Genomic DNA, 27,995 nt, shown 5'->3' on the forward strand with positions numbered 1-27,995 from the left:
GGAAAACTTTTATAGCCATTAGCCGTTATTTGCTGCAGTGTTTTCAATTTCAAGTGCTTACTTCAATGGCATAAGCGTGTGACTGCCAATCAGAAATACAGAACTAAGTATGTAGAATGTCCGTAACTTAGGCCAAATAAGATAACTTTGCTTGACAGGTATTGTTGTTGTAAACTGTCAAATATTCTACTTAAAATTTATAAACTATTTACTGCTTTTTTTATACAGACAAGAATGGACTACTTTGCCCTACTCTCTCTTGGCCACTACATTTCATCTCCACTACAATATTTACACACCGATCTGTCACATATTTAAAAACACGATTCTATGTCCATCAGTTACATACTCATGGTGAAGGTCTTAGTTCATTAATTGTCATACACATCTAAATGTTTATCGGAAACATCTATGCTTTCATATACATATATATGTAGTTTGTGTTCTGTCAACTAGCTCTGCTACAATTATAGTGTATAGTACCATTATCTCAGTATCCACGTCGCACGACAGAGCAATACCAATCACGTATTAACTTCAGTTTCCACCTGCTGGCTTGATAAATTTAACCACCTCAGATATACATTAAGGGTACTCTAGATGAAGTGTTATTCTTCATGTTTAAACCAACCAGCTAGTATCACAAGAACCACTTTAAAAAGCTTGTCTTGCAGGTTCCTACCTCTTCTAGCTACTTCCTAGAGTGAGAAATGTAGGTCATTCTCTACTCAACAGTTACCTGTCAAGGTTAGTGTGTATCACCTTCAAGTACCCTACAGAAATGTGAACTATTATATGGATGGATGAGCGGACCAGACTATTATTGTTAACGTTATTATTATTATTATCAGCGCAGAAATTTTATTGCATGTGTAAAATGTGTCGGGTTGGGTGTAAAATAAGTTCAACTCAAACTTGACAATCATGTAAGAGTTATTCTTTAGTATTTCACATTTATTCAGTAATTCAGCGTTGTAACAATCTGTTCAGTACAAAAAATGTCTTTGATAAAACAAGTCATGCTGAATGGCGAGAAGAGAAAAAGATATTCGAACATGGCAATATGTTGCTATTTGCATATTCAATCAATAAATGGCAAGACAATTACATAAATGTATAACTAAGATCGAATTGCACTGCTTGATAATAATAAAAATAATTGAAAAAACAAGAAAGTGCCTCAAATGCATAATTCAAACAAAGGGAATGAACCAGGAACATTTGCTATAGATAAGAGTAAATGTTAGGTGACAAGTTAGTCACAACTCTCAAGTGGACTCAGATTGTTTTCATTCATATTTCAGTCACTTTCTACTACTGGAATGATTTGACAGGTGTCTATAGCATATGCTAGAAATAATGAAATACACTGTTTTATGTTCAAAAGATAGTCCTATACATAATTAAACAAAACTAAACTTAAGGACAATTCATCTTGGTATATTTTTCGCCATTCGTTATGATCTGTGAAACATCGAACACCTAGCTTTACTCCAAATGTTTGAGTTTGTCACTGGAATCTTACACTTTACAATAAAGAGCAACAGACGCATGAATTCCGTTATAAAAATTGATGTTGATAATATCATAACAATACAAACACGACTTGAAATAAAACATGAGTCATAAGCCACTATCAAGAAAGAACGAAATACACCCAAAGAAATTGCACAGTTAGTTACGTTCCAGAGAAATCGGAAATCTTGAGCAAGAAATGGAGAATAAACACTAAAATCTAATATGAGATATGCAAGACTGAAATATGGTTTAAACTTGAAATATTGATGAGAAGCTAATCACAAGCATATTAATTATATTATATAATTAGGCATAATAATTGTGACTATTTCAAAGGAATGTTAGAGTTTTCAAAAAAAGCTTTGCCAGACAGAATTAATATTTATACTAAAGATATAAATGGATACTCAATAGGATATATTTATAATACTTAACACAGTTTTATAAGTATCGTAGATATCCTGAGCACTAGAACTTCCCCAGTAAGGGCTGTCAGCATTTTGTGCCTACCTAAAATGTTCTGTTAGTACAAGTATTAGTGAGAGAGAAGTATACAAGGTGTCTGTATGCAGTCAGGTTTCAGAATACATATAAACTCAATAAATATTCAGTCTCAAGCACCAATGAGTGTCACATGATAAGTCCCAAGTTACAAGCGTAGGGACATACAGGATGTTTCACTCGCTGGTAGTTGTCATGACGGGGCAACGACCATCAGTAAAAACCAGAATTGTAAGTAGGTCTCTGGAAATGCCCACAAATGACACGATATATGGCTAGTGGTAACAAATGTAAAATTAAAGAGCATTATGGTGTTTTCTAGTCTGCAACGAGTAAACTCAGGGGATGGCCATAAGGTCAAGGAGGTGATTAATTTTCACATTGAGCCAATCAGTCTGTTGAGGAAGTAATTGGAGAACATAATCTCGTGGCAGATGGCTGTAGCCTGTGAGACCACCATGAACGGCACCTGTAATAGTAGCCGCTGCCTTGCAGTCTCCTCCAGCCATCACAACTTTCATCATAGTCAGCCTACATAGCCAGCAAATGTATGCAATGTCTAGCCACTGATGAAAGCCTACATCATTAGCCTATATAGAAATCACCTCACAAGTGGTTTGATTAAATATCGTGTTACATGTTGTGTTAATTTATTCTAAGCCAACTAACCAAGATTAAATTTTACAAAAGAATCTTTTTGACAAAAATTGCTATTGATCATTACGGTAGCTGCTAGCAATCATTATTTTTACGTGTTATTTTTCCGTTTAGAGATTCTAGACGGTTGAACACCAACTTCTAAGTTTTCTACAAAATGCTATTTTCTGACATGAAAGGCAAAAGTTAGCAACATAATTACATTTCTTTTACCAAAAATGAAGCAAAACATAAAGTTTGCCAACATTTGTCTGATTCAACTTACTCCTAATGAGGCTGCATATTTTAGAATGATAAACAAACTTGGCGTGAGCCACTATCAGCTATGGTTTGACCAAAGAAGCCTTTTAAAATAAAGAGCGGATCAAATCTTGGGCTTTCATTGTGTTTTAGAGATTCGCCAAGGAATTGTATTTTCCAAGAAACGAGATTGAGTCCATACTGTCGATAACAGTTTTTGCAAGTACATGTACAATGCTATTGGCTTTTGGTTTACCATTTTAAACTTCAAAACTAGAAACTAAATCTGAGACAATTTAAACAATGTAGGAAAAATAAAAAAATAGCCTCATGCATCGTCATAAAGTAGTACCATATTCGATTTCTGACTTTTACGGCCATTAAAGGAAAGTGTGCCTCCAAGATATAGCACTTGTCCAATCGATGCAGCTCTTCCACTGCTACATGAAGGCAATGAATGCCGAGGAGCATTAGCTTATAATACTTTGCTGAATCTGATATAAAAACAGAGAACATCCTTGTTGCACTCATACTTCATGCATGACTGCAACTATTAATGGTTGTTTTGCATGTCATGACTTTATTAAAAATCTTTTGATATTGTGATATCACCAAAAATAACAATTCTTGGTGATATCAATCACCAAAACACCAAAATTCTGATCTCATCAAAAATTTTACATTCTATGATGCCATCCTTCAGAAACTTTCACTCCGACACAAAAGAGTTCTCAACTACAGATATAAACTGTGTCTTATCGACCAGCAAGCCATCTACACCAACCACACTATACACTTCAGTAGCAAGCAGTACTTTTAATGCTGAAGATAGTTTAAGTTCACATGATTGGCACTGGTGGGGTGGAGCAGGAAACGCCCTCACTGATTAAATAACTATCAAATAGTTTTGTCCTTGAAGCAAGGACATGTAAGATGGTACAATTGATGTGCGGAACTTGATATGAAGTTCAAATCTAGAAGATAATGATTAGCATGTGGAGTTGTCTATACTCAGTATGAAATCCATTCTGTACTTTGATTTGGTTTGTTTAATCAAATGTGAACCAAGCTAGATAATCACTCAGCTCTGGCATTACAGTATGGTTGAGTTGGATGGCTGGAAGGAGTGCAATATAACTGCGTGAAAGACACACCCACATACGTGAATGACACACCCACATACACTAATCTGAAACTCCGCCCACTCTCTCTTTTGTCATCTATTAAAACACAATAGGTCTGTCACTTTCTATGACGTGTCATAGAAGATATGTTAAAAATAGATATAGCACTTCAAGGAAGATAGAAACACACCCAACATGTATATCTCGAGACTTCTAACAATCTCTAGAATGGTCAGAGCATCAGGCTAATAGTTCCGGCTAAGTGTAAACCTGTTTCTCCTGACCAAACAGATCACAAGTATATCATCTACACCTAAAATTATGACATTCTCGCCCACAGTCCTGGGAGGATACCTTTTAAATGAAGGCTTGATAAGAACTGGTGTCTGTAACAGATAGCGTCTCGAATAAAATGACCTATATGTTGGGGGATGTTTTTACAAGTTTCATTTGTTGATCATGCCAATACATCCAACAACTAGGCCTACTCATAATAATTTGGCTATTGATTTATCACCCAATACTTTTATAAACAATAGGGAAGGAAATAGAAGTGGCACAATAAAAAATACTTTTTAAGACAATAAAACACAAAGAAGAGTGTCCGCCTTACTTACCATCGGTATGCTATTTCACGTTGAAACAGGGATATACGGCAACATAAATGTTATGTTTATTGCTGTCATAACCAACCAGTGCTATCAACTAGCATTTGATGTTTCTAACCATCTTACTAATCAGGACAAAGGTTAAAGTTGATAAAATGTATCTGAGAGATGCATTAAGAGAGGAAGGGAATATAGACCAAAGTATGAGAAATTTCCAAGAAAGACAGACGCGCTAGTGTGAACCACCGAATACATCCCCAGCAAACCAGATTACGACAACCTCTAAAACAGCCCAAGGTCAGAGTGAAACGGGCCTTTCCAAACATCATATAAATATTTTTAAATTCACAACTATAGCTGGTCGACAGAGAGCCAGCAGATGCACAACAGATTTTAGCAGATGTTTTCAAAAATCACAGCAGGAAGATTCAGAGCTAAAAGTAAACCATCTGACAAACTGGTTGTGTGACGGTAGTCTAACTATTAAGTATAATTCGGTTGGACGATTCAGCACTCAATGTTTATCCATAAAAACTCCTGAGAGACTAATTTGATGATATATAAGTGCCAGCTTAATGTTCACATTGACGTCAGATCAGGCCAGACCTTGTTTTCAATATGAGACCACCACATAAGCTGACATGTTTGACCTAAAAATGCTAAAGCCACTACTAAGCTAACACCAAGTGAGTAATTATTAATAACTCAGTACATTATCTAGCCTGTAGAAGTATTGAATAGATCAGGAGAAGTACTAGTACCTCTCCTGATCTCACACAGAGTACAGATACAAGTATGACAGCTGGTGCCGGCACACGTATGTGTATCACTAAGTCAGATAGAGGTGCCAATCAAGACAAAAATGGGTCTACACGAACAAGCAATAGGCATAAGTCTATGAAGTGATACAGATATATGAAGCAGTGATACAGTGATATGAAGCTGGTACAGTCCATTGATAAACATAGATACTTATGTCGGTGTAGATGTGCGAACACTGGTGTGGGTGCACGCAGGTAGAAGTACAGGCGCAAGTAGAAGAGCAAGCACAAGAGGTGATACCCTATTCATCTGGTATTTCATCAGGTATATATTTGACACCTCCGCCTGACTTCATTTGCAGCGAGCTAAGCCAACACTCTTCTTCATAAGGGGTATGGCCAGAAATAAAATGTGGCTCAACTTGAAATCCTGCCATTAATAGTAAGGCAAGAATATTCACCTGAAATCTCTACCCCATCTCAGAGACTGCAGCGCCACACGCAATGCTTTCATACATCCCTCTTTCTCTTCCATTCCCCTTCAAATAATAACACAACATCTGTGGTCGCAACTTAACATAAAAAAGAAATTAGTCACGTATGACCAGCACTGCCTTTCGAGCACAGACTGGTCTGTTGGCTGCTGTGGCATGATAATACAACAAAATAAAATGACATGCGGAGTAACTGTTACTATTAGAGAAGGTGTAGTCCTATACGAGTGCTCAGAGGATTAAGGGAACTGAGGCTAGAGGTTTAAGTGTGTCATCGCTACATATTTATAATGCCTCCCAGAAAGGTTCGCTAGTAACCTAAAAATAACGCAGCTAATTATAGTTTTCGGGCTGAGATTATCAAAACTTTTGTTAGGATTTACAGCAAAAATGAAGGAAACTAACATTACACCGTCCAGAGCTAGTAGCGTTAGGATATCCATAGCAGGTGACAATGAGACAGGTCAGAGCCTCCCCTGGTCAGTCGTGTTTTGATAGACAAGGGATTCAAAATGGCTGCTTGGGACAGAATTTTGTGCACACCAAAAGCGAGAAGAGGGTGTGGTGAGAGTGATAGAAAGGGGTGTTGAATATGAGGAGGGAAGGAGAGAACAAAAAGGTGAGAGAAGGGGGAAAGAGAGGTGATGAAGATATTTGTGGAACCATACTTTGCTGTAAGATGTAAGACTATGCTATTGGCAGCTTTAGCTCTGGCCTTTTTATTCTATTAATAATCTAAATTCCCTCTTTCATTTTCCTTATTGTCTTTCTTTTTTACTCACATTAGCCTTCTTAGCCCTTACACCCTGCATCAAACCTTACAGGCTGCAGTTATGAGTGCAGTTAAAATGGGCCTAAGTCTAAATAGAGGTTTGGTACATTAAAGCCAGTGGTAAGTAGGAATGCATATTCCCTTAATAAACAAATAGGTCTCAACTAAAACTAAAATATCTGCTAATGAGTGTCAATCTACCATGATATCAGATCTGTGTTACCATTGGCTATGTAGTCAATAGGAAGTGCTATTATTTGTCGCTAAGCCATGCGTATCTTGACTAAGATAGAGTTCAGCTAAGAGCAACAAATATCAGGAATAGAGCAGTCAGTCCATCATGTTCCTAGTCTACTGGGTCATTCTTAGCCCATAAACAGTTCTCATTACAGATAACTTACGAATAGAATATAACACCTCCCTCATCGTTAGAATAGGCTTGTGAAGAAACTAAGTCTTTCATACGCTCCACTCCGAAGACAAATAAATAACCAGAAGGCATGGTAAATGAGCAGCAAGTTTTTTATTGACTTCCTGTGTTTACTAACTAGGTCAACGAAGATTGGCAAAAGTTGAGTGTAGTGAAATGCTTCATTTTACGTTGAATTTCGTCTTTTATGAGTGTGAAATACTGTGAATGTGAGAAGGATCAATTTTGAAAGCTAAACAATCAGGGAAGACTGGAGGTAGCGGCAAGGTGGTTGAGTGAGATCGGAAAATAAATCTAAGTAACAAAAAATGAAAAGGCAGAAAAGAAATATGAGAGAGGAGGTAAATTTATGAACAAATACTTTTTATGAGTGTATCCACACAAATACAATGCTTACTTGGCTGGATTCTCGAAAATGGCTGCAAATTTATTCCTACTTTCTTCGTTGGGTAAATATTGTTGTGCTGCTATGAATGCCTCCTTGGCCAAATGATCTGGTTGGCAGTTAGTTCCCTAACAACATAATATAATAGATCAAAATTTACAGGAGCCAAAGACAGCTCTGGTAAACTAGGTCACCATATACCAAACCAGGTCATGCTAAATTAGGTCACCGTTTACCAAACCAGGTCATGCTAAACTAGGTCACCATGTACCAAACCAGGTCATGCTAAACTAGGTCACCATGTACCAAAACAGGTCATGCTAAACTAGGTCACCATGTACCAAACCAGGTCATGCTAAACTAGGTCACCGTGTACCAAACCAGGTCACTGCATGCTTAACTATGTAGGTAATTTTGTGCAGTGAGGAACCAAAAAACTCTTTCAGCGTTAGAAAACAACCTGTCTGCCTCCATACTGCCATATTTACAGCAATGATTTTACATATATATTCACAACATTCAATCAGTAACTTTAGGAGAAAATTTCAGATGTATTTTACAAGCTAAAGACACCAAGGAGTTTACTCAAAAAGAAGTGCATATGTAAAATAAGGTGCCGATGTAGAAAGGAACTACAACTTAGCATACAATGCCTCAAGTGGAAGCACCCAAAATGCATAAATAATTCATGGCTATAGCAAGCGTTGAGTAGAGAAATGACGACCCGTGTCATCCCTGCACATGCTCCGGCATATGATTACTACAGCAGTAAATAATGAGGGCTGAGCAAGTAGTGGTTCTGTAAGTAATGGAATACTATGACTTGCTCGTCATCCAGAATCAGCACCTCTCTGTATTAATTGACCAATCAGCATAGAGACCAGAGATCAGTGAAATGACCATTTGTAGTAGAAAAGTTCGTTGGCCAATGTTCGGAAATGTTAACAGCAATTTTGGGAGTATTTTATAGAATATTAAAAAGGAATTCAGAATGCATCACAAATTATTTGGTTTTTGCTGTCAAGTGACAATTGTAAATGATAATCGTATATAATTTTGGTTAATTTAGTCACAAAAAGTACCAATTTTAAGCTTGATATTACTTTAGATTTGAGATACCTTTTAGAATTAAAACATGATAGTTTTGAATAAAAATGTTTTATGTGTGGACACATCTCAATTGTGTCATCAGTGACCAAATCAGAACCAGAAGAAGTTACAGTCAAGCTTGGCCTCATGATGAACACCATTCCATATTGATTTCTTAACATATGATACAAAATCTAAGGAAATATTTGTCTCGATACGGATAGTAATTTCCAACATGTGACATTCAAAACTTTTCAAAAAATATTAAATTGCAAGTTAAAAGGGTGGTAAAAACTAAATATGAAAGCTATAAAAACGTATAAATTAAATTGATTTAAAGTATTTACAGTGTAAGCTAAAGTAAGTTACAGTTTCTGTTTTTACCATCCACTCTATTTCCAAAGTTGCTATGATTATTGTGTCTCAATGAAACCCCCAAAAATTCATTTTACTAATTTATACTTAATTTAGTTTGTATCCATATTTATGCTTATATTATAATTATTTTTCAGTCCAGTTGTAGCTATTAAAATCTTGGAGTGAAAAGCTCACTACATACTAGATTTGAACTCACAGAGATTGCAACCACAAGTTTCTAACCACGCCTTTAACCACTGATCTACACAGTTCTTAAAAATACTATCGCTCTAATTATATACGGTACACCCTTTACGCGACTGCACCAGCTAAATAAATGATTTAATAATTGATACATTGCGCCACGGGTTACAATGCCCCTGTTAAAAAATATTTTTTGCCTGACGCTATGAAACACGATGCTTTCTGTCCTCGCCATAATGGGGCGAATTTGTTTTCCATCATACGATATCAACAATAATTTCTTTCGAAATTAAAATTTGGCAATTGTTGCACTTATTATGATAAAATAACAAAAATGTCGATATGCTATTTTTCCGCTATCTCAGTTCAGCGTTACGGTTCTGAACGTATTCGCTAACAAATAAGTGATAACATTTTAGTTAAAAATTAGAAGATTACTAAAATACATACTAAAACTTCCTTCAAGTATGTTTTTAGTGAGCTAAATTCATTTAAGTTAGATACAGCGTTTATGTTACACATATGTCTTGAAGGTAAGAACTCTGCATGTAGTACATTGTAATGTTACATCTGCTTGCAGACCATAACGACAAAATGCACTCAAGCTATTGTAGGTAACTATAGTTATCAAGGTTAACATATTGTTTTGTTACTACTTTTTAATGATGATGATTTTGATGATTTTTACCAGGATGTAATCGCATTAGATAATCACTATGGGTTTCTATACCACTCTGTATGTCTATGTGATATTTTCGCCTTGTGATGCCAACGTTGAAACAAACTAAAATCATATAGTTGTATACCAAATAAATTTTCATTGTAGTCATAGCAAAATAGACCGTATTTAGCCATTATTTGCTAATGATTTCTCATTTGCATTTTAATTCCTTTACGGCTTTATTTCTCCTCCTAATTTATTTCAACAAAACACTATTCTCAGGATAAGAAATTTAAAAGTTACAGTTGTTTGAAAAAGTTTGAAAACCTTTACAGTGGTTTATTTTGCTTAATTCATTTGAACTGCACAAAAACACTTTTCTCATGATATGAAGTTTAAAAGCTAGAATGGTAATTGTTGTATATGTTAAATAAATATAAATTTTCTGTCCAAAGAATTTTTTATTACTCGGGCAACGCTGGGTATTCAGTTAGTACTATATATATTTACTTCTTTTTATTTTATAAAATGAAATAAATATATAAAAATTATATAAACTTATTATATCATATTTAATAAAATTTATATTTTATTATATATAATATAATACTATATACATTTTTACTTCAAGTACTACTGATCATTATTTTTTAAGCTCTAAAGTGAATTATCAAAATACAATTCCTTCTTAAACGCACATTTGCTGCGAACTATGCCAGTTTTGACACACATGTACGTATCAGGTAAATATCAGAATATATTAACTTGACGTTTGACTAGATATTCTATAAAATCACTTAGTAAGAAGGCTGACAACCCCGCTTATGTAACTGGATAATGCTGCGGAGTTAAGAGAGTTAATGCCACGGAGTTAAGAGAGTTAATGCTGCGGAGTTAAGAGAGTTAATGCTGCGGAGTTAAGAGAGTTAATGCCGCGGAGTTAAGAGAGTTAATGCTGCGGAATTAAGAGAGTTAATGCCACGGAGTTAAGAGAGTTAATGCTGCGGAGTTAAGAGAGTTAATGCTGCGGAGTTAAGAGAGTTAATGCCGCGGAGTTAAGAGAGTTAATGCCGCGGAATTAAGAGAGTTAATGCTGCGGAGTTAAGAGAGTTAATGCTGCGGAGTTAAGAGAGTTAATGCTGCGGAGTTAAGAGAGTTAATGCTGCGGAGTTAAGAGAGTTAATGCAGCGGAGTTAAGAGAGTTAATGCTGCGGAGTTAAGAGAGTTAATGCTGCGGAATTAAGAGAGTTAATGCAGCGGAGTTAAGAGAGTTAATGCTGCGGAGTTAAGAGAGTTAATGCTGCGGAATTAAGAGAGTTAATGCTGCGGAGTTAAGAGAGTTAATGCTGCGGAATTAAGAGAGTTAATGCAGCGGAGTTAAGAGAGTTAATGCAGCGGAGTTAAGAGAGTTAATGCTGCGGAGTTAAGAGAGTTAATGCTACAGAGTTAAAAGAGTTAATGCCGCGGAGTTAAGAGAGTTAATGCTGCGGAGTTAAGAGAGTTAATGCTGCGGAGTTAAGAGAGTTAATGCAGCGGAGTTAAGAGAGTTAATGCAGCGGAGTTAAGAGAGTTAATGCTGCGGAGTTAAGAGAGTTAATGCTACAGAGTTAAAAGAGTTAATGCCGCGGAGTTAAGAGAGTTAATGCTGCGGAGTTAAGAGAGTTAATGCTGCGGAGTTAAGAGAGTTAATGCAGCGGAGTTAAGAGAGTTAATGCTGCGGAGTTAAGAGAGTTAATGCTGCGGAATTAAGAGAGTTAATGCAGCGGAGTTAAGAGAGTTAATGCTGCGGAGTTAAGAGAGTTAATGCTGCGGAATTAAGAGAGTTAATGCTGCAGAGTTAAGAGAGTTAATGCCGCGGAGTTAAGAGAGTTAATGCTGCGGAGTTAAGAGAGTTAATGCTGCGGAGTTAAGAGAGTTAATGCAGCGGAGTTAAGAGAGTTAATGCTGCGGAGTTAAGAGAGTTAATGCTGCGGAATTAAGAGAGTTAATGCAGCGGAGTTAAGAGAGTTAATGCTGCGGAGTTAAGAGAGTTAATGCTGCGGAATTAAGAGAGTTAATGCTGCGGAGTTAAGAGAGTTAATGCTGCGGAGTTAAGAGAGTTAATGCCGCGGAGTTAAGAAAGTTAATGCCGCGGGAGTTAAGAGAGTTAATGCCGCGGAGTTAAGAGAGTTAATGCTGCGGAGTTAAGAGAGTTAATGCAGCGGAGTTAAGAGAGTTAATGCTGCGGAGTTAAGAGAGTTAATGCTGCGGAATTAAGAGAGTTAATGCTGCGGAGTTAAGAGAGTTAATGCTGCGGAGTTAAGAGAGTTAATGCTGCGGAGTTAAGAGAGTTAATGCAGCGGAGTTAAGAGAGTTAATGCTGCGGAGTTAAGAGAGTTAATGCTGCGGAGTTAAGAGAGTTAATGCTGCGGAGTTAAGAGAGTTAATGCAGCGGAGTTAAGAGAGTTAATGCTGCGGAGTTAAGAGAGTTAATGCTGCGGAGTTAAGAGAGTTAATGCTGCGGAGTTAAGAGAGTTAATGCAGCGGAGTTAAGAGAGTTAATGCTGCGGAGTTAAGAGAGTTAATGCTACAGAGTTAAGAGAGCTAATGCCGCGGAGTTAAGAGAGTTAATACTGCGGAGTTAAAAGAGTTAATGCTACAGAGTTAAGAGAGCTAATGCCGCGGAGTTAAGAGACTTAATGCTGCGGAGTTAAAAGAGTTAATGCTGCGGAGTTAAGAGAGTTAATGCTACAGAGTTAAGAGAGTTAATGCTGCGGAGTTAAGAGAGTTAATGCAGCGGAGTTAAGAGAGTTAATGCTGCGGAGTTAAGAGAGTTAATGCTACAGAGTTAAGAGAGCTAATGCCGCGGAGTTAAGAGAGTTAATGCTGCGGAGTTAAAAGAGTTAATGCTGCGGAGTTAAGAGAGTTAATGCTACAGAGTTAAAAGAGTTAATGCCGCGGGAGTTAAGAGAGTTAATGCAGCGGAGTTAAGAGAGTTAATGCTGCGGAGTTAAGAGAGTTAATGCTGCGGAGTTAAGAGAGTTAATGCTGCGGAGTTAAGAGAGTTAATGCTGCGGAGTTAAGAGAGTTAATGCCGCGGAGTTAAGAGAGTTAATGCTACAGAGTTAAAAGAGTTAATGCCGCGGGAGTTAAGAGAGTTAATGCTGCGGAGTTAAGAGAGTTAATGCCGCGGGAGTTAAGAGAGCTAATGCCGCGGAGTTAAGAGAGTTAATGCTGCGGAGTTAAAAGAGTTAATGCTGCGGAGTTAAGAGAGTTAATGCTACAGAGTTAAAAGAGTTAATGCCGCGGGAGTTAAGAGAGTTAATGCAGCGGAGTTAAGAGAGTTAATGCCGCGGAGTTAAGAGAGTTAATGCCGCGGAGTTAAGAGAGTTAATGCTGCGGAGTTAAGAGAGTTAATGCTGCGGAGTTAAGAGAGTTAATGCCGCGGAGTTAAGAGAGTTAATGCAGCGGAGTTAAGAGAGGTAATGCTGCGGAGTTAAGAGAGTTAATGCTGCGGAGTTAAGAGAGTTAATGCTGCGGAGTTAAGAGAGTTAATGCCGCGGAGTTAAGAGAGTTAATGCTACAGAGTTAAAAGAGTTAATGCCGCGGAGTTAAGAGAGTTAATGCTGCGGAGTTAAGAGAGTTAATGCCGCGGAGTTAAGAGAGTTAATGCTACAGAGTTAAAAGAGTTAATGCCGCGGGAGTTAAGAGAGTTAATGCTGCGGAGTTAAGAGAGTTAATGCCGCGGGAGTTAAGAGAGCTAATGCTGCGGAGTTAAGAGAGTTAATGCTGCGGAGTTAAGAGAGTTAATGCTGCGGAGTTAAGAAAGTTAATGCTGCGGAGTTAAGAGAGTTAATGCTGCGGAGTTAAGAGAGTTAATGCTGCGGAGTTAAGAGAGTTAATGCTGCGGAGTTAAGAGAGTTAATGCCGCGGAGTTAAGAGAGTTAATGCTACAGAGTTAAAAGAGTTAATGCCGCGGGAGTTAAGAGAGTTAATGCTGCGGAGTTAAGAGAGTTAATGCCGCGGGAGTTAAGAGAGCTAATGCCGCGGAGTTAAGAGAGTTAATGCCGCGGAGTTAAGAGAGTTAATGCCGCGGAGTTGAGAGAGTTAATGCTGCGGAGTTAAGAGAGTTAATGCCGCGGAGTTAAGAGAGCTAATGCCGCGGAGTTAAGAGAGTTAATGCTGCGGAGTTAAAAGAGTTAATGCCGCGGAGTTAAGAGAGTTAATGCTGCGGAGTTAAGAGAGTTAATGCCGCGGGAGTTAAGAGAGCTAATGCCGCGGAGTTAAGAGAGTTAATGCTGCGGAGTTAAGAGAGTTAATGCCGCGGGAGTTAAGAGAGTTAATGCAGCGGAGTTAAGAGAGTTAATGCTGCGGAGTTAAGGGAGTTAATGCCGCGGGAGTTAAGAGAGTTAATGCAGCGGAGTTAAGAGAGTTAATGCTGCGGAGTTAAAAGAGTTAATGCTGCGGAGTTAAGAGAGTTAATGCCGCGGAGTTAAGAGAGTTAATGCCGCGGAGTTAAGAGAGTTAATGCTGCGGAGTTAAAAGAGTTAATGCTGCGGAGTTAAGAGAGTTAATGCCGCGGAATTAAGAGAGTTAATGCAGCGGAATTAAGAGAGTTAATGCTGCGGAGTTAAGAGAGTTAATGCTGCGGAGTTAGGGACACTATCAATCTACAAACGGAGAGATTTCGCTATATTCATCAATTGTTTAATTGATCTGACAAGCCTTGAGAGAAGATTTTGAGGTCATCAGATTAGTGTTTTGTAGATTTTGAACATTCCTTTGGAACAAGTACAGAATTATATTGTGATGTTATTGTCTGAGACTGAAGTGCATGATGAATCATTACATACTTTGAATTTCAGCAGTTAGTGACGTAAGCGCTATGACGGCACGCCTATCTTTCATACCAATGGCTGCTTTGCTTTTAAACATGTTTGGCTATAGCTTTCAATAAATTTAAATTGAAACTAGTCTTCTAGTATTTTGAATGATGTTGTTTCTGAGAGTTGGTCCATAGTTCATTAGAAAAAAATGTTCTTCACATGTATTATCTATGTTTTAGCCGTTTGGTAAATGGGTTGAGAATGCTACACAAACAGTGCATTACCAGATATGAAGTACAAAAAGTAAGAGTTATCTTTTCTTGTAATTTAAACAAAAAGTAGACAACAAAATATGTCATATTTGACATCAAACTATTATGAATGCTTGTTAAACTGATGAACTGATAGTCATTGGATTCAATGTTTCAGTGAGCAGGTATAAAATTTCTCTATCAGCTTAACATCGTGTGGGAATCGCTAAAGAGAGATGTCTAAGTTCATGTATGTCATTGGCAGAGAGAGAACAATATTAAAATGTTTATACCGACTGCTGGTTAATACATTTTTGTGAGTAGAACATTTTTATGATATCAGCGTAAATTGATGTAGATGTTAATATACTTAATGTTTTATTAACAATTTGATCTAGCAACTAGTCAGAATTATTATCTGTCAAAAAGCAACAGTGAAAAGTGATCTCAATGGAATATTCTCTGTCTGATCGATACATTGTCATCTCCACTTTGTAGTGTTAGTCACTTTTATTGAGTTCTGAAGTTTTTAAATACATTATATAACTCAAAACATTTATGACTTCAGATGTAAAGCACCGCATCATATCTGTTCGTACAATGAACTCATCGACCTCAATTAACTGATTTCCTGTGAACCATTTTCAATCAGTGTTATTGCTATTAAGATTACTATACTACTGTAATTATTAACAAATTGAGCTGCTTTTTTGGTGAAACAAGCTTCTCAATGAGCGCACATAAAATAGACTAAATAGAAATATTTATATACTAGATTATGAATTATTGATTATGGATGAATATTGATTAGGAAATTAAATGAGATTACACAATAAATTAGCTTAAATATAAAACCCAACACTGGCCTGTACCAAGCATGCGCCATAATAAATAAATTAAAATGAACAACATTTATAATTATTCCACAATAGATAAATTGTTTTATGTTTTTACAAAAGTAGAGTGTAAGTTACTATAATAACGTCTTTTGAAGATGCAAAACTCCAAAAAGAAACGAAAGCAAAGACTAGACAGTAGACAAGTTTTTAGCGGAGTTACACCATGTCTATTTATACTCTGCAAAGTATCTCTGGTCCAACGATATATATTCTTGTGTTGAAAATTGGTCTATCTGCAACTTCGACCGTAACATATGTGTAGGAATAGGAAACCGATGTAGACACAAAAAGCAGGTAGAAAGTGAAGATAACTGAAGATCAGTTCTATGAGAGTGTTTCACACAGCATTGGCGCGCCTTCACTTACCCACATGTACAGGTACACTTCAGGTGCACGCAGGTACACTTCAGGTACACACAGGTACACTTCAGGTATACGCAAGTACACTTCAGGTACACTTCAGGTACACACATCAATTTTTCTTCAACCTTACATCGCACGCAAAATAAATGATACAGGTATTACGGATGTGCTAACCTCAGATTACACCTGGAAACATTTGAGAATGCGGATGTACCATCGGATACCGTTTGAGGCGATTATTAGCATGCAGCTAGCTGGCTAGGACATCAATCACTTTGATTGCATCAAAGATATATAGACCGTGTATTGTATTCAAACCAGCAGACGGTCAGTGAACTTTATTTGCCTTCTAGAGAGAGCTCACACTTTGTTCACATTTTTCGAAAAGGTAAATGCGTCGTACCTGCAGAAGGAGAGCAACAATCCCTGAGAGAAAAGCAGAAGCTGTGACGCATGTGGAAGAACTGTGAGTCACTTTACAAAGTCTGACTGAGTTTGCCATCACTTCCTCCAAATCGTGAAAGTGAGGAATACCTGGTGTTAGAAACAATCCAAACTTCATCTATTTAGAGCAAGGAACTCGAGAGGTAATGCTATTTACGGGGGTCTGACGTTCGTGCAGTAGCACAGTCCATTTTCTAAGTAAAAGGAATATTTGACAGCTTAGCTTATCATTGGGCAGCAGCACCAAGCAGCAGTTTAACATTTTTAACAAATAGCTGCCGACTGATATTGAGCAAGTGTAGTATTCGCAGGAGTAGACAACTGTAGATGATAAAAAAAGGTTTGCCTAGTAAATCGTGCATGCACTTGAAATAAAACTAATGATGTTAGATAGTGACAGCAGCTATACAGAGTATAAGAGTGTGTTTAGTTGAGCCGTCCAGACTTAATATCACTGATATAGTGACATCAAGCATCTGTCTATCATTTTCAAAGCATTTTTAGACTGCAAAAAAGTCACAGGCGGATCTTTAAAGGGATAAGCTAAATGATAAAAATGCACAAAGACCCTGGGACGGGTGACACATTAGTAGGAAATTTGATTAATAGAAACAGTGTGTAAAACAGATGAATATTTAATTAAATACTCGGTTAATTAAATATGCGATGAAGTCACGTAGCAAAGAAGGAAAAACCGTATTTTAAACTCATCTTTCTGAAAAATGTTTTTCTAACAACCAGAAATGCTAAAAACCAACAAGTTATCTTATTCATTATACTAATTTGCCATCTTTTACTGCCTAATTTGTGTAATATTTTATGTATTTTTGTATTTCGAACTTTCTGTGCTCCTTTTCTTGATGCTCGCTGCGCGGTAACAAATAAAAGCACAATTAATTTATTTTTTGCGAGGTACGCATGTCGAAGTAGATTGATGACTTGGTTGATTTCAAATAGAAGCATATCAATATGTCTCAAACGTGGTTTTACATGAGCATATTTTTGACATGCGGGAGAGCAATGGCTAACACAAAGTGTTAGCAAAAACTTACTAGTGTGTTCATACCTTGAACACAGTTACACGCATGTCAAACACTCGTCGTTACAAATGATGCTTCGTGCAAATTAAACTATTTAAAGCAGGCCCTGAGAATATGCGCGGAAAGGTTGCAAGATGGTACTGGGACAGGACCATCTTGGATATGAGACAGTTTCTAAACAGTCTATATTATATATGAGGATATGCAACTACACTTGCTCCAGCTCAGAAATGGTATGCAAGGTGCTGGCATACTTGATGAGCTTGTAAAATATATTTTCCATTATTCCAACCTGTAATGAGCGCTCGTACAAGGGCAACATCATCTTCAACCTCAGAATCTTGACTGGCAGCAACACGATGGGGGTCGGTGGTAAACTCAGAATCACACATTATCTTAAGAAGACCGGCAAATTAAATATTAAAGCAAAGCAGAGAATTACCACGTGTTCAATACAACATATCAATCACTTTTAGCACCTTTTCTACTTTTATAAAAAATAAATTCATTCTTAGCTTATTCTTCCATGAGCAACTCGGCTATGCTTAGTATGCCGTCTTGCTAGGATCTTGGCTACAGCATTCATGACATGCCCGTAAATGCTGTAGCCATAACATATACATTATTTGATAAAAAGAGTTGGTTAATCACAATGAACTTACCTGCGTATGCTTTACTGCAGGTTAAATATTGATAAATACATGTACGTAAGCAAGCCATAACTAACTCATCCAAAAAAGGTATATTCCAGACGACATTTGACAGATATGCAAGCAGATCAATAGAATTATATAATATTGTGAACAGATTGCAGTGATAAAACAGAAAAATTATAGATGTTACAACTTAACTACGAGCGTCAGACAAAGTAGTAAGTTCATTCTTAGCTCATATACCGCTAAGATCTCAATCCATTCTCACCACAAACTATCATTAGGAGCACTGGCTATTGTCATCACGCCCCTCACTTCATGTGAGCACAAATTCATTTATAATTCTGGCAAAGATGAAGCACAATGTGTATCATAAAATAGAAATTGTTAACTAAAATGAACGATGATTTATCTTACAGAATTTCAATGCGTCTCACATGCAATACGATGCTAAACCATAAAAAATAAAATGCATCTGCTGTGAAACTACAGCTTCCTAAAATTAATTCTTTATAAGAATATTTACTTGATAAATATTCATTGATCATTTATTTGGAAAAGCTAAAAGCTCTAAATAAAATTACCCTTTCTGTTTAAAGCAGATGACTGATTCTAGCATGCGTGCAAGAGAAGATGACTCTAGCATGCGTGCAAGAGAAGAGAAGATGACAAGAAGATATGAATACGGAGTACACGCTGGAGCAACTCTTATTTAATAGTAGTATTCAATTACAGTATTTTAGTTTATTCTTCATGTAAGCAATGAATATACACAAAAATCACTCAATGCCAAAATACTAGACAGCTACTTTGGTTACTTTGGTAGATGAAAGATATCTGCCTTTTATCTTGTCTGTAAACATTAATGCCTAGCCTGTGAAAGCAAAGCACTAATGAATAAATATTTGTACCTCATCCGTTGATTTGGACAGACAGAAGCCATGCTTATCGCCAAGCTCAGGGAACCCCGAATAACGCCAGGCTAAGAGTCTCTTGGCAAACTCGAGTTCATCCACCACACCTGCCCACTGAATGATGCCATCCATAACCAAAGCCTGCGCAAACAACAGAAAATAATAGAGCTACAAAGGCTGACTAGTAACCTGCACATTCCACTCCTCAAATAAAAGACTAGTAGTCTGCACATTCCGCTCCTCAAAGAAAAGAAAGTGCACTCTTGTTTTTCACCTAAGACTGGCAGTGAGAACCAGAAATGGTAGGTTTATTACATTAAGATGATGATTATAGAGTTACTATTACACAGTGCATCTATTGATGCTTCATTACTCACTGCAAACATCAATGTAACCCATCTATAGAATTTAATAAGAAAATCAGTTTCTCATTATTTCATTCGAATAGATTGCGGCATACCAAATGTGTTGACTATAATTTTGGAGTAGAAGAGAGAGGACAAATCCAAAATATCAACCTTATTCAAATAAGGGTGTCTTGCTTTGCTTGTGACATAAATAAATACTACAACTAAAAAAAGACTACTTAGAAAAAGAAAATAAAGAAAAGTAGAAAAGAAATAAATAGATTAAGATGACTCAGCAAATGTCTGCCTCTTTTTATTAGATTAGATGGCAGAAAACAGCATTAGGGAGATTAAAATCTTTGTACAACATGACAAGCCACCGCCATATTAATTAAAAATGCTTTATTACAATATGCTCAACTCTTTATTACATCTGTCTGTATTTTAATAGTTGAGTAACTCTCACCATTTGATCAAAGGCAGTAGTCCAATCCCCCTTCTTCCAGTGTGTCCTGTGCTCATCTCTGATTATATCATCGTAGCACAGTGTCAAAGGCTTGTAGTGAAAAAGACACTCATCCACTGATAATTGTTCCGTAGCTAAGGCTAATGCATCACCAATAGCAGCTCCATATATCAAACCTGAACAAATAAGCGTTCCAACATTATTTTCGTCTGCAGACAGTCACAGGATTTATCTCCTATTTATCAGCTACGATAAACACGTCTATGCTAGCTACGTCTATGCGTGCCTGCTTTATCAACACCATCATAAGTAGAATAACCATTGACTAGAAAAGATGCTGGTTCACCCTAACTCTGTTGAAGTCACAGAGGAAAATCTCATAATATATTGAAAATAGTTTTTCTCAACCTTGACCTTGGCACTGATTAGTAAGACAAGGCAACAGCGAATAGTTGACAAAAAAATTGAAAATATGAGAAAAAATTACTTGCCGACAATTCTGTCTCTAAGATCTGCTGCGACGAGAGTAGATGAACCAATAGGTGGTATTAAGGGTGTCTTAACTTTATCAGGGAATATTTGCAGCTGGGAATATTCAAGATTCCTAACACTAGCGTTGTGGCTGGACATAAGCAAATGTGGACTCAGTATCCTAGGAAACTCGAGAGTATATGTCACTTGTTGAGTGGGAAGACCGCTTGACATTGACCTCAATGCTTCAATTGTCTTCCAACTTCCTGCAAATATATTGTACTTTAATTTACACTATAAGTTGATAGCTTTTTTAATAACTGAATCGCTTCAGGTGAAAATGCAATAAAACCAATATAAAAATTTAGATCCTGCTGTCAGCCTGTTAGAGCCTGCTTGCTAGCTTAAGAATTAGGATTTGCGAATAAATCTAAACAATTTTAAAGCTGATGGCAGTACAGCACTTCTGTCATACACATCGATATTACATTTCTGCTACAGCTAAAAAGCAAGTGTTGAATCAACAAACGACAATTTTTTATTGTACCTCTCAAAGCACTGCTACTAACACTCATTGAAAAACATTTTGGTTTTCATATACTGTATTTACTAAATGAATGCCTGGCATTGCCCAGGTAATAAGTCTGTGCACAGAAAATTTATTTTTATTTAACATATAACAATAGTTCCCATTCTCACCTTCAAACTTCATATCATGAGAAAAGTGTTTCGTGCAGTTTAAATGAATTAAGAGAAAAAATAAAACAACTGTCAAGGTTTTTAAACTTTGTCAAGCAACTGTACCTTTCAAACTTCATATCATGAGGAAAATGTTTTGTGCAGGTCAAATAAATTAAGAAACAAAATAAACAAAGATAAAAGGGTTTAAATGTAAATGTGAAATGATTAGCAAGTAATGGCTAAATTAAGCCTGTTTTGCTACAATTACAATAAAAGATGATTTGGTAATGATACGATTAATACGAACTGAAAAAACAAAATAAAAATCCTAAATATGTTGAATTAATCATAACAAATCGTGCATAAAAATGTGTGTATAATTACTGTTCCAGCAAAAGCTATCCATCAAAACTTTGAATACGATGATACTGGTACCTCTTGACACTGGTACAAATGCAAAAATAAGATATCGGAGTTTCTTTGTCTGGTACTTTGTCTGACCGAATGGAGAGAGAATGTAGAGGCTATTCCTACTCGAGATAATACAATTGTCCACATGAAATGTATTAGCTTTTACCGATGTAGCTATCAGACCTTGCGAAAACCAGAAATAAAAATGTAATGCCACATTTGAAATTGTAACGGCACATTTAAAAACTACAAAATTAAAAAAATAGGTGGTAGTAGCTAAAAATTAGTTTTTAAACAATTTAAAACAATAACAAATTCAAAAGCTAATATTGGTTGATAATCAAAAGTGCACATTTAGCATGCAATTTTGCACCGTAAGAGTGGGCATACGGTATATGATAGAATGCTGAGCATTGTATAGCTCAGTGGTTAAATATGTGGTTTGAATTTTGCGGTTGTAATCTCTGTGAGTTCAAATCCAGCAGTCAGCGAGCTCTTCAATCACAGATTTTAATAGCTATAACTGGACAGGCAGACATCTGAACAGACAGACATCTGAACAGACAATGACAAACTTGGAGATTTATATAGATAAATCTATTCGTATAGTCTGTGTACACTATAACTATTTAAATCATAGTAGAGAAGCACTCATTGGTGTCATTTCAAAGTATCCACCAATATCAACTAAGATCACATGACTGTAAAAATGTACACTCACTCAGTATTAGCTCATGTTATGTAATAGTGCTCTCACATGCCACGTAGCAGTATTAGTTAAGCTTTTTCAACTGTACTCACCCAAATCACAAACCTCTTGAGAAGGCTTCTGTAAACGATTGTTTTGTACAAGAATGACTTGTAGAGGACATTGTGCCAATTCTACAGGAAGCTGTCGTAATCTATTATTACAGAGATTAAGCCTAGCCAATGAGTTCATCTCACCAATCTCTTCCGGCAACTCCTTTATAAGATTGTCTGATAGGTCTAATTTTTCTAGAGTGACAAGCTTAGTTACAGATATAGGCACAGCATCCAGTTCATTGTGGTCCAAGCGCAGCTCTTGCAGGTGAAAAAACAGTGCGAAAGTTTCTGGAAGTGAAGAGATTTTGTTGTAACTTAAAATCAGTTGAGTAAGATGAGGAATCCTGAGTGGGACCTCCTCGGGGATATCACTGATGTGGTTAAATGATGCATCAATTTTCTCATACATGGTTGTGCTGTCTCTCAGGTCCCAAGGAATTTCGGTGAGACAATTATAGTTTATCTCCCCTCGTGAATGCTGTAGCCATAACAGATACATTATTTGGTAAAGAAAATTTTTCAATCACAATGAATTCACTTGCGTATGCTTTACTGCGGGTTAACTATCAATAAATACACTAGCAAGCCATAATCAATCTATCTACATAAGAAACATTAGACAGATATGCAAGAAGATCAACAGAACTACATAATATTGTGGACAGATGGCAGTAATAATGCAGAGATATTATAGACTTAATCTTAACATAACCAACAGTGCCAGATAAAATAGTGAAATTCATTTCCACATATGCCGGTATGTTTTGAAACAAAAACACTAAATACCAATAAATTGCAAGTTAACAGGGTTAAAAGGCGAGTTTGACCTTTTCCTCGCCTAAACAGAACTTATAAAGAGAGCTGCATAAGACGAGTCACCATATTCAAAATATTTCCTCAAGAATGTATTTATGATCAGTTGAGTGCCTGGGTTTGGTTTATGGTTATTTTACTGAGAGTTTATTGATCAAAATATACATTTTCCGAAATGGCGTTTGTTGAAATTAAAGCCTTTTGAAAAATTTAGGCTATTAGTCAGAAACTCAAACCATTTAGACAAAAAAAATAATATTGGACAAAAATATTATTATGTTAATATTAAATTTTTACCTGTTACTTAAATTTATATTTAGCTTAGCGTTAGTTTAGCTTTATAGTTTTCTGCAAACTCTAACAGCTAAACATATGCTATGTTATAATTGATGTACCGGTAAAATATTTCACATAGATAATTTTGTTGATAAGCATGCAAATCATTTTTATGTCATTTGGAAACACATGACTGTAATAATATATACATAGACAACATATTGTGTGTTCCTTTGATTAAAGATTCCAGTTTTTATGCAAAATTTGACTTGTTGAAAGCTGAACAAACTTTACCGACATGCATGTTTACTTGTTCAACAAGCTATATATATATCTTACATTTATGTACAGTATCTATTTATATCTCAGTGTCCCGCTGTCTGTCCAGTTACAGTAACAAGTTTTAAGAACAACATATCCGTTTTGCAGAGGATTTGAACTCGGAACCAAGACTTCTCCATTAGACTACATGGTCAACTAAGCATGGAGATTAAGAAAAGTGAACATACTCAATACATCGGTTAAAATACCAATAACGATGTTGCGATAACACCTAACAATGACCAGCTAGCCTCATTAAGCAAACGCCTGGTGTTGCAAAGGTAATAAAAACGGCTTATAAACGATTGCAGGTAATGTAGTGTAAAGGTAATGTAGTAGGTAAGGGAATGTAGGTAATGTAATGTTTATAAGCGGTTTGTTTATTACTCGTTCAATTCAGGGCATTCACCTAGTATATAAATATATACTAGGTGAATGCGCTGTATTGCACGAGTAATAAAATGATTACCCAAGAAATTTGACTAACTTACGTCATAAGCTGGTAGTCTCAAATATTTATTAAAACAATAGCGATATTTAAGTACAGATTCTTCATTTCAAGACTAATAATAGCAATAGCTGGATATACCAAAACAGACGACGAACGTATTTCTCAAAGTTTGTTTATATTATTGAGAAATATAGATTATTTATATACAAGTCTTTGTTATTCGTTTGTTCAGTTGAAGCAATAAAGTTTTAGTAGCGAAAAATGACCTACTGGATTTGACCTCGCGACATTCAAATCGCAAGTCTACTCACAAGCGCGCCTAACCATAAGGCTTCGCCGTTCTTATCACAGCCATGGCTTTTACCATATACTGTAGATGCTTTCACACACTAAACATGTGTAAAAAGTATATACAGTAAACCCATTTCCTTTTGAGCACATTTAGTGTGTGCAGTGTGTTTACACACTGCGTTTACACAGTCGCAACACTAAATGTGTAATATTTATTACCTTTATTTATTTTTTGCCTTAGTAAGTGGAAAACAACTTCTCGTCAACCTTGCCATATGAAAGCGAAAATTTTGTTCGACTGTTTTCCGCCATACAATATCAACAAGAAATTGTCTCGAAATTAAAATGTGGTAGTCGGTGTGCTGATTATGTCGAAATAACGATGATGCCGATAAGTTATTCGCCGATATCCTACTCACAACGCCTGAAAGTAATACGATGCCCGCTCTCTCTATCACAGTTCAGCTCACCGTTATTCATTATAAGTTATAGTGAAAACGAAACCGAAAACAGTTAGGTGATAAAAATTTAGCCGTTGAGAAAGTTGAAGTTTAGTAAACTACATACTAAACCTTAGCTTCAAGTATGTGTTTAGTAAATTAAATTCATTTAAGTTAAATTCAAGGTTTATGTTATACGTTTGTTTCAAAGGTAAGAACTCTCTACAGTATGTATTGAACGTAGTACATGGTAATATTACACTTTATTCCAGATCATAACCACTAAATACAATAAAGTCGCTGTAGGTAACTATAGTTACTACGGTTAACATATTATTTTGTTAGTAATTTTTACTATACATGCACTTTTTAAAAATATGGTATGTAGTGTATATAAAATTTTTGACGATTTTTACCAGAGAGTGTTTGCTTTAGATATTTACTATAAGTTTCTATATCTCTCTATACAAAATTTTTGTCATACGACGCCAACACTAAAACCACATAATTATATACCAAATCATTTTTATTGTAATCGCAGCAAAATAGATTTCATTTAGCCATTACTTGCTAACTATTTCACATCTACATTTCAACATGTTTACAGTTGTCTTATTTTATCTCTTACATTATTTTAACTGCACAAAACACTTTCTTCATGATACCGTATGATGTTTGAAAGTTAAAATGGTAATTGTTGTTAAATGTGAAATAAAAATTAAGTTTTTTGTGCAAAGACTTTTTTATTACCTTGGCAACGCCGAGCATTCACCTAGCATATATATATATATATATATATATATATATATATATATATAAATACCCGACATTGCTCGGGTGATAAAAAATTCTTTGGATAGTAGATTTATTTTTACCTAATCACAGTTACCATTCTCATTTTCAAACTTCATATCATGAGAAAATGTTTTGTCGAAATCAATTAGGAGAAAAAATAAAACAGCTGCAAATGTGCTTAAATGTGTTACTGTAGTTACCTACAGTTATTGTAATTACGTACATTAACTTTTTAGTGTATTTAGTGGTTATGATCTGTAAAAAAATGTAACATTACAATGTACTACGTGCAGTACATACCGTTGGGAGGTTTTACCTTTGAGACAGACGTATTACATAAACATTTAATTAACTTAAATGAATTTAGCTTCCTAAATACATACTTGAAGCTAAGTTTTAGCAATGATATACAACCCCACTTCATATCATTTATATCATGGAGGTTTATATCATTGGTTATAGTAAGTATTTTACTAAACTAAACTTCAACTTTGTCATGGGCTAAAATTTTATCACTTATTTGTTTTCGAATTCATTTTTACTAAAACATAACAAATAACGCTAAACTGAAATAATGAGCATCGTGAATCTTTTTCAGACGTTGTGGGAAGAATTTCGGTGAACAGCATATCGGCATTTTGGTCGTAATCAATACACCGACTGCCAAATGTTAAATTCAATAGAAAATTTTGTTGATATCATATGGCGGCAAACAAATTTGCTCTAGTATGGCAAGGATGAAAAAGCATCGTGTTTCATGGAGTAAGGCAAAAAAATCTTATAACAGGGGCAACGTAACGCGTGGGCACACTGTATTAATTAATAATTTAGCATGTGCAATGGAGAAAAGGATATACTTGTACAGTATATGGTAAAAGTGCATTGAGAATGGTAAGAATGTCTTAGGCTGTTGGTTAAATGCACTTGTATACAAACTTGCAGTTGCAATCTTTGTGAGTTCAAATCTAATACGAAGTGCATTTTTCACTCCTAGATTTTAATCGCTATAGCTGGACAGGCGACAGACAAACTTTGAGATTTATATATACATTTGTAGATATATCTTTATATAGGCTATATAGTGAAATCTTTTGAGATGACATAATATTCATGTTATGGCTACATCATGGACTAGTCTAGTCTCGCACTCAAGGTTTTTCGCCACACCCACCCCCACAAAACACGCAACACAAACAACTTGTTTGTTCGTATTGCATGTTTTGTGTGTGTTGCGTGTTTTGTGGGTGTGGGGATTAGTGGATGTGGCGGAAATCTTTGAGTGTGAGACTAGGCGAGCCCATGGGCTACATGTGCACTTTTTTAGAAATTGTAGCAAAATGATAGTGTTATAAAACAAGGATGTTTGGCAGTCTCCAATTTCGACTAATAATCCAAGCATTCGACTAAGTCTGTCGGCAACAATGGTTTCAGCCATTATCTATTTGGCTAAATTTCTATTTACCGCGTGTTTGTTTAAAGTTTACTAGCAGTATGAAAAATAAGCAACAGGCCTTAAATACAAACAAAAAATACATAGTTTTCAAAAACTGGTCATAATCTAAATGTCAACTTTCTGAAAAAGTTCAAGTTATTACCTACTAGTATGGTAAGAGAAACAGTGCTCTGACTAGCATATGTTACTTTGTAGTTGGCTCAATGTCAATATCGATCAAGGTTTAGAAGCAACAAAAAGAACATAACAGCTTTACACATTTGCAGGTCATAAAGGTTGGCTTTATCACAAAAATTTTTGTGATAAAGCAATCAACTGTGCAAGTTGGTCTTGCAACAAACCAGTCCAAAACTGCTTTTTAATTTATAGTAATAAAACAGTCAATACCTGCAAAACAATAAATAAAAAAACAGAACTTGGCTCCATAAAAAACCGTGACTGATAATTAACATGATTTGAAAATAATCAATACGGAAGCATGTAGTTAAAAATACTGTTAGCTACTGCTGTGTATATAAGAAAATATACAACAAATTAAGCAAAGTCAATTTCTAATGAGTTGGATCATTTAACAATAAAAAGGCCGATCAAATTTCAACAATAAATCGTTTACTTAACTGAAACAACAGGCCAATGATTATGCATACCTTGACAAATGCCTTATGAGAAACATGTCGACTTATGTCTAGCACTTTACTATTGGATTCATGTCTTCTCGGTATAGCGGATTCACTACTTCCCATTACTATCTATTTAACGGTCAAAGCACCAATATATTTGGCCAACAAGCCCCTTTGTAGTCGAA

At 35.9% G+C, this 27,995-nt stretch overlaps 1 protein-coding gene across 1 annotated transcript; it reads right to left on the reverse strand.

The window, feature by feature from the left end:
* Positions 1-953: 953 nt before the first annotated feature.
* Positions 954-27,933, reverse strand: LOC137393442 (uncharacterized). The gene is made up of 10 exons (XM_068079995.1): positions 27,838-27,933; positions 22,348-22,828; positions 20,475-20,720; positions 19,984-20,159; positions 19,168-19,311; positions 17,896-17,998; positions 16,523-16,653; positions 7,503-7,618; positions 5,871-5,948; positions 954-2,550 (listed from the first exon to the last, which is right to left on the reverse strand). The coding sequence occupies exons 1-10, from the start codon at positions 27,931-27,933 to the stop codon at positions 2,358-2,360; spliced, it is 1,764 nt and encodes a 587-aa protein (XP_067936096.1). The 3' UTR covers positions 954-2,357.
* Positions 27,934-27,995: the final 62 nt, after the last annotated feature.

Source organism: Watersipora subatra, chromosome 4, assembly GCF_963576615.1.
Source record: "Watersipora subatra chromosome 4, tzWatSuba1.1, whole genome shotgun sequence".
In the NCBI taxonomy this organism is placed as follows: Eukaryota; Metazoa; Bryozoa; class Gymnolaemata; order Cheilostomatida; family Watersiporidae; genus Watersipora; species Watersipora subatra.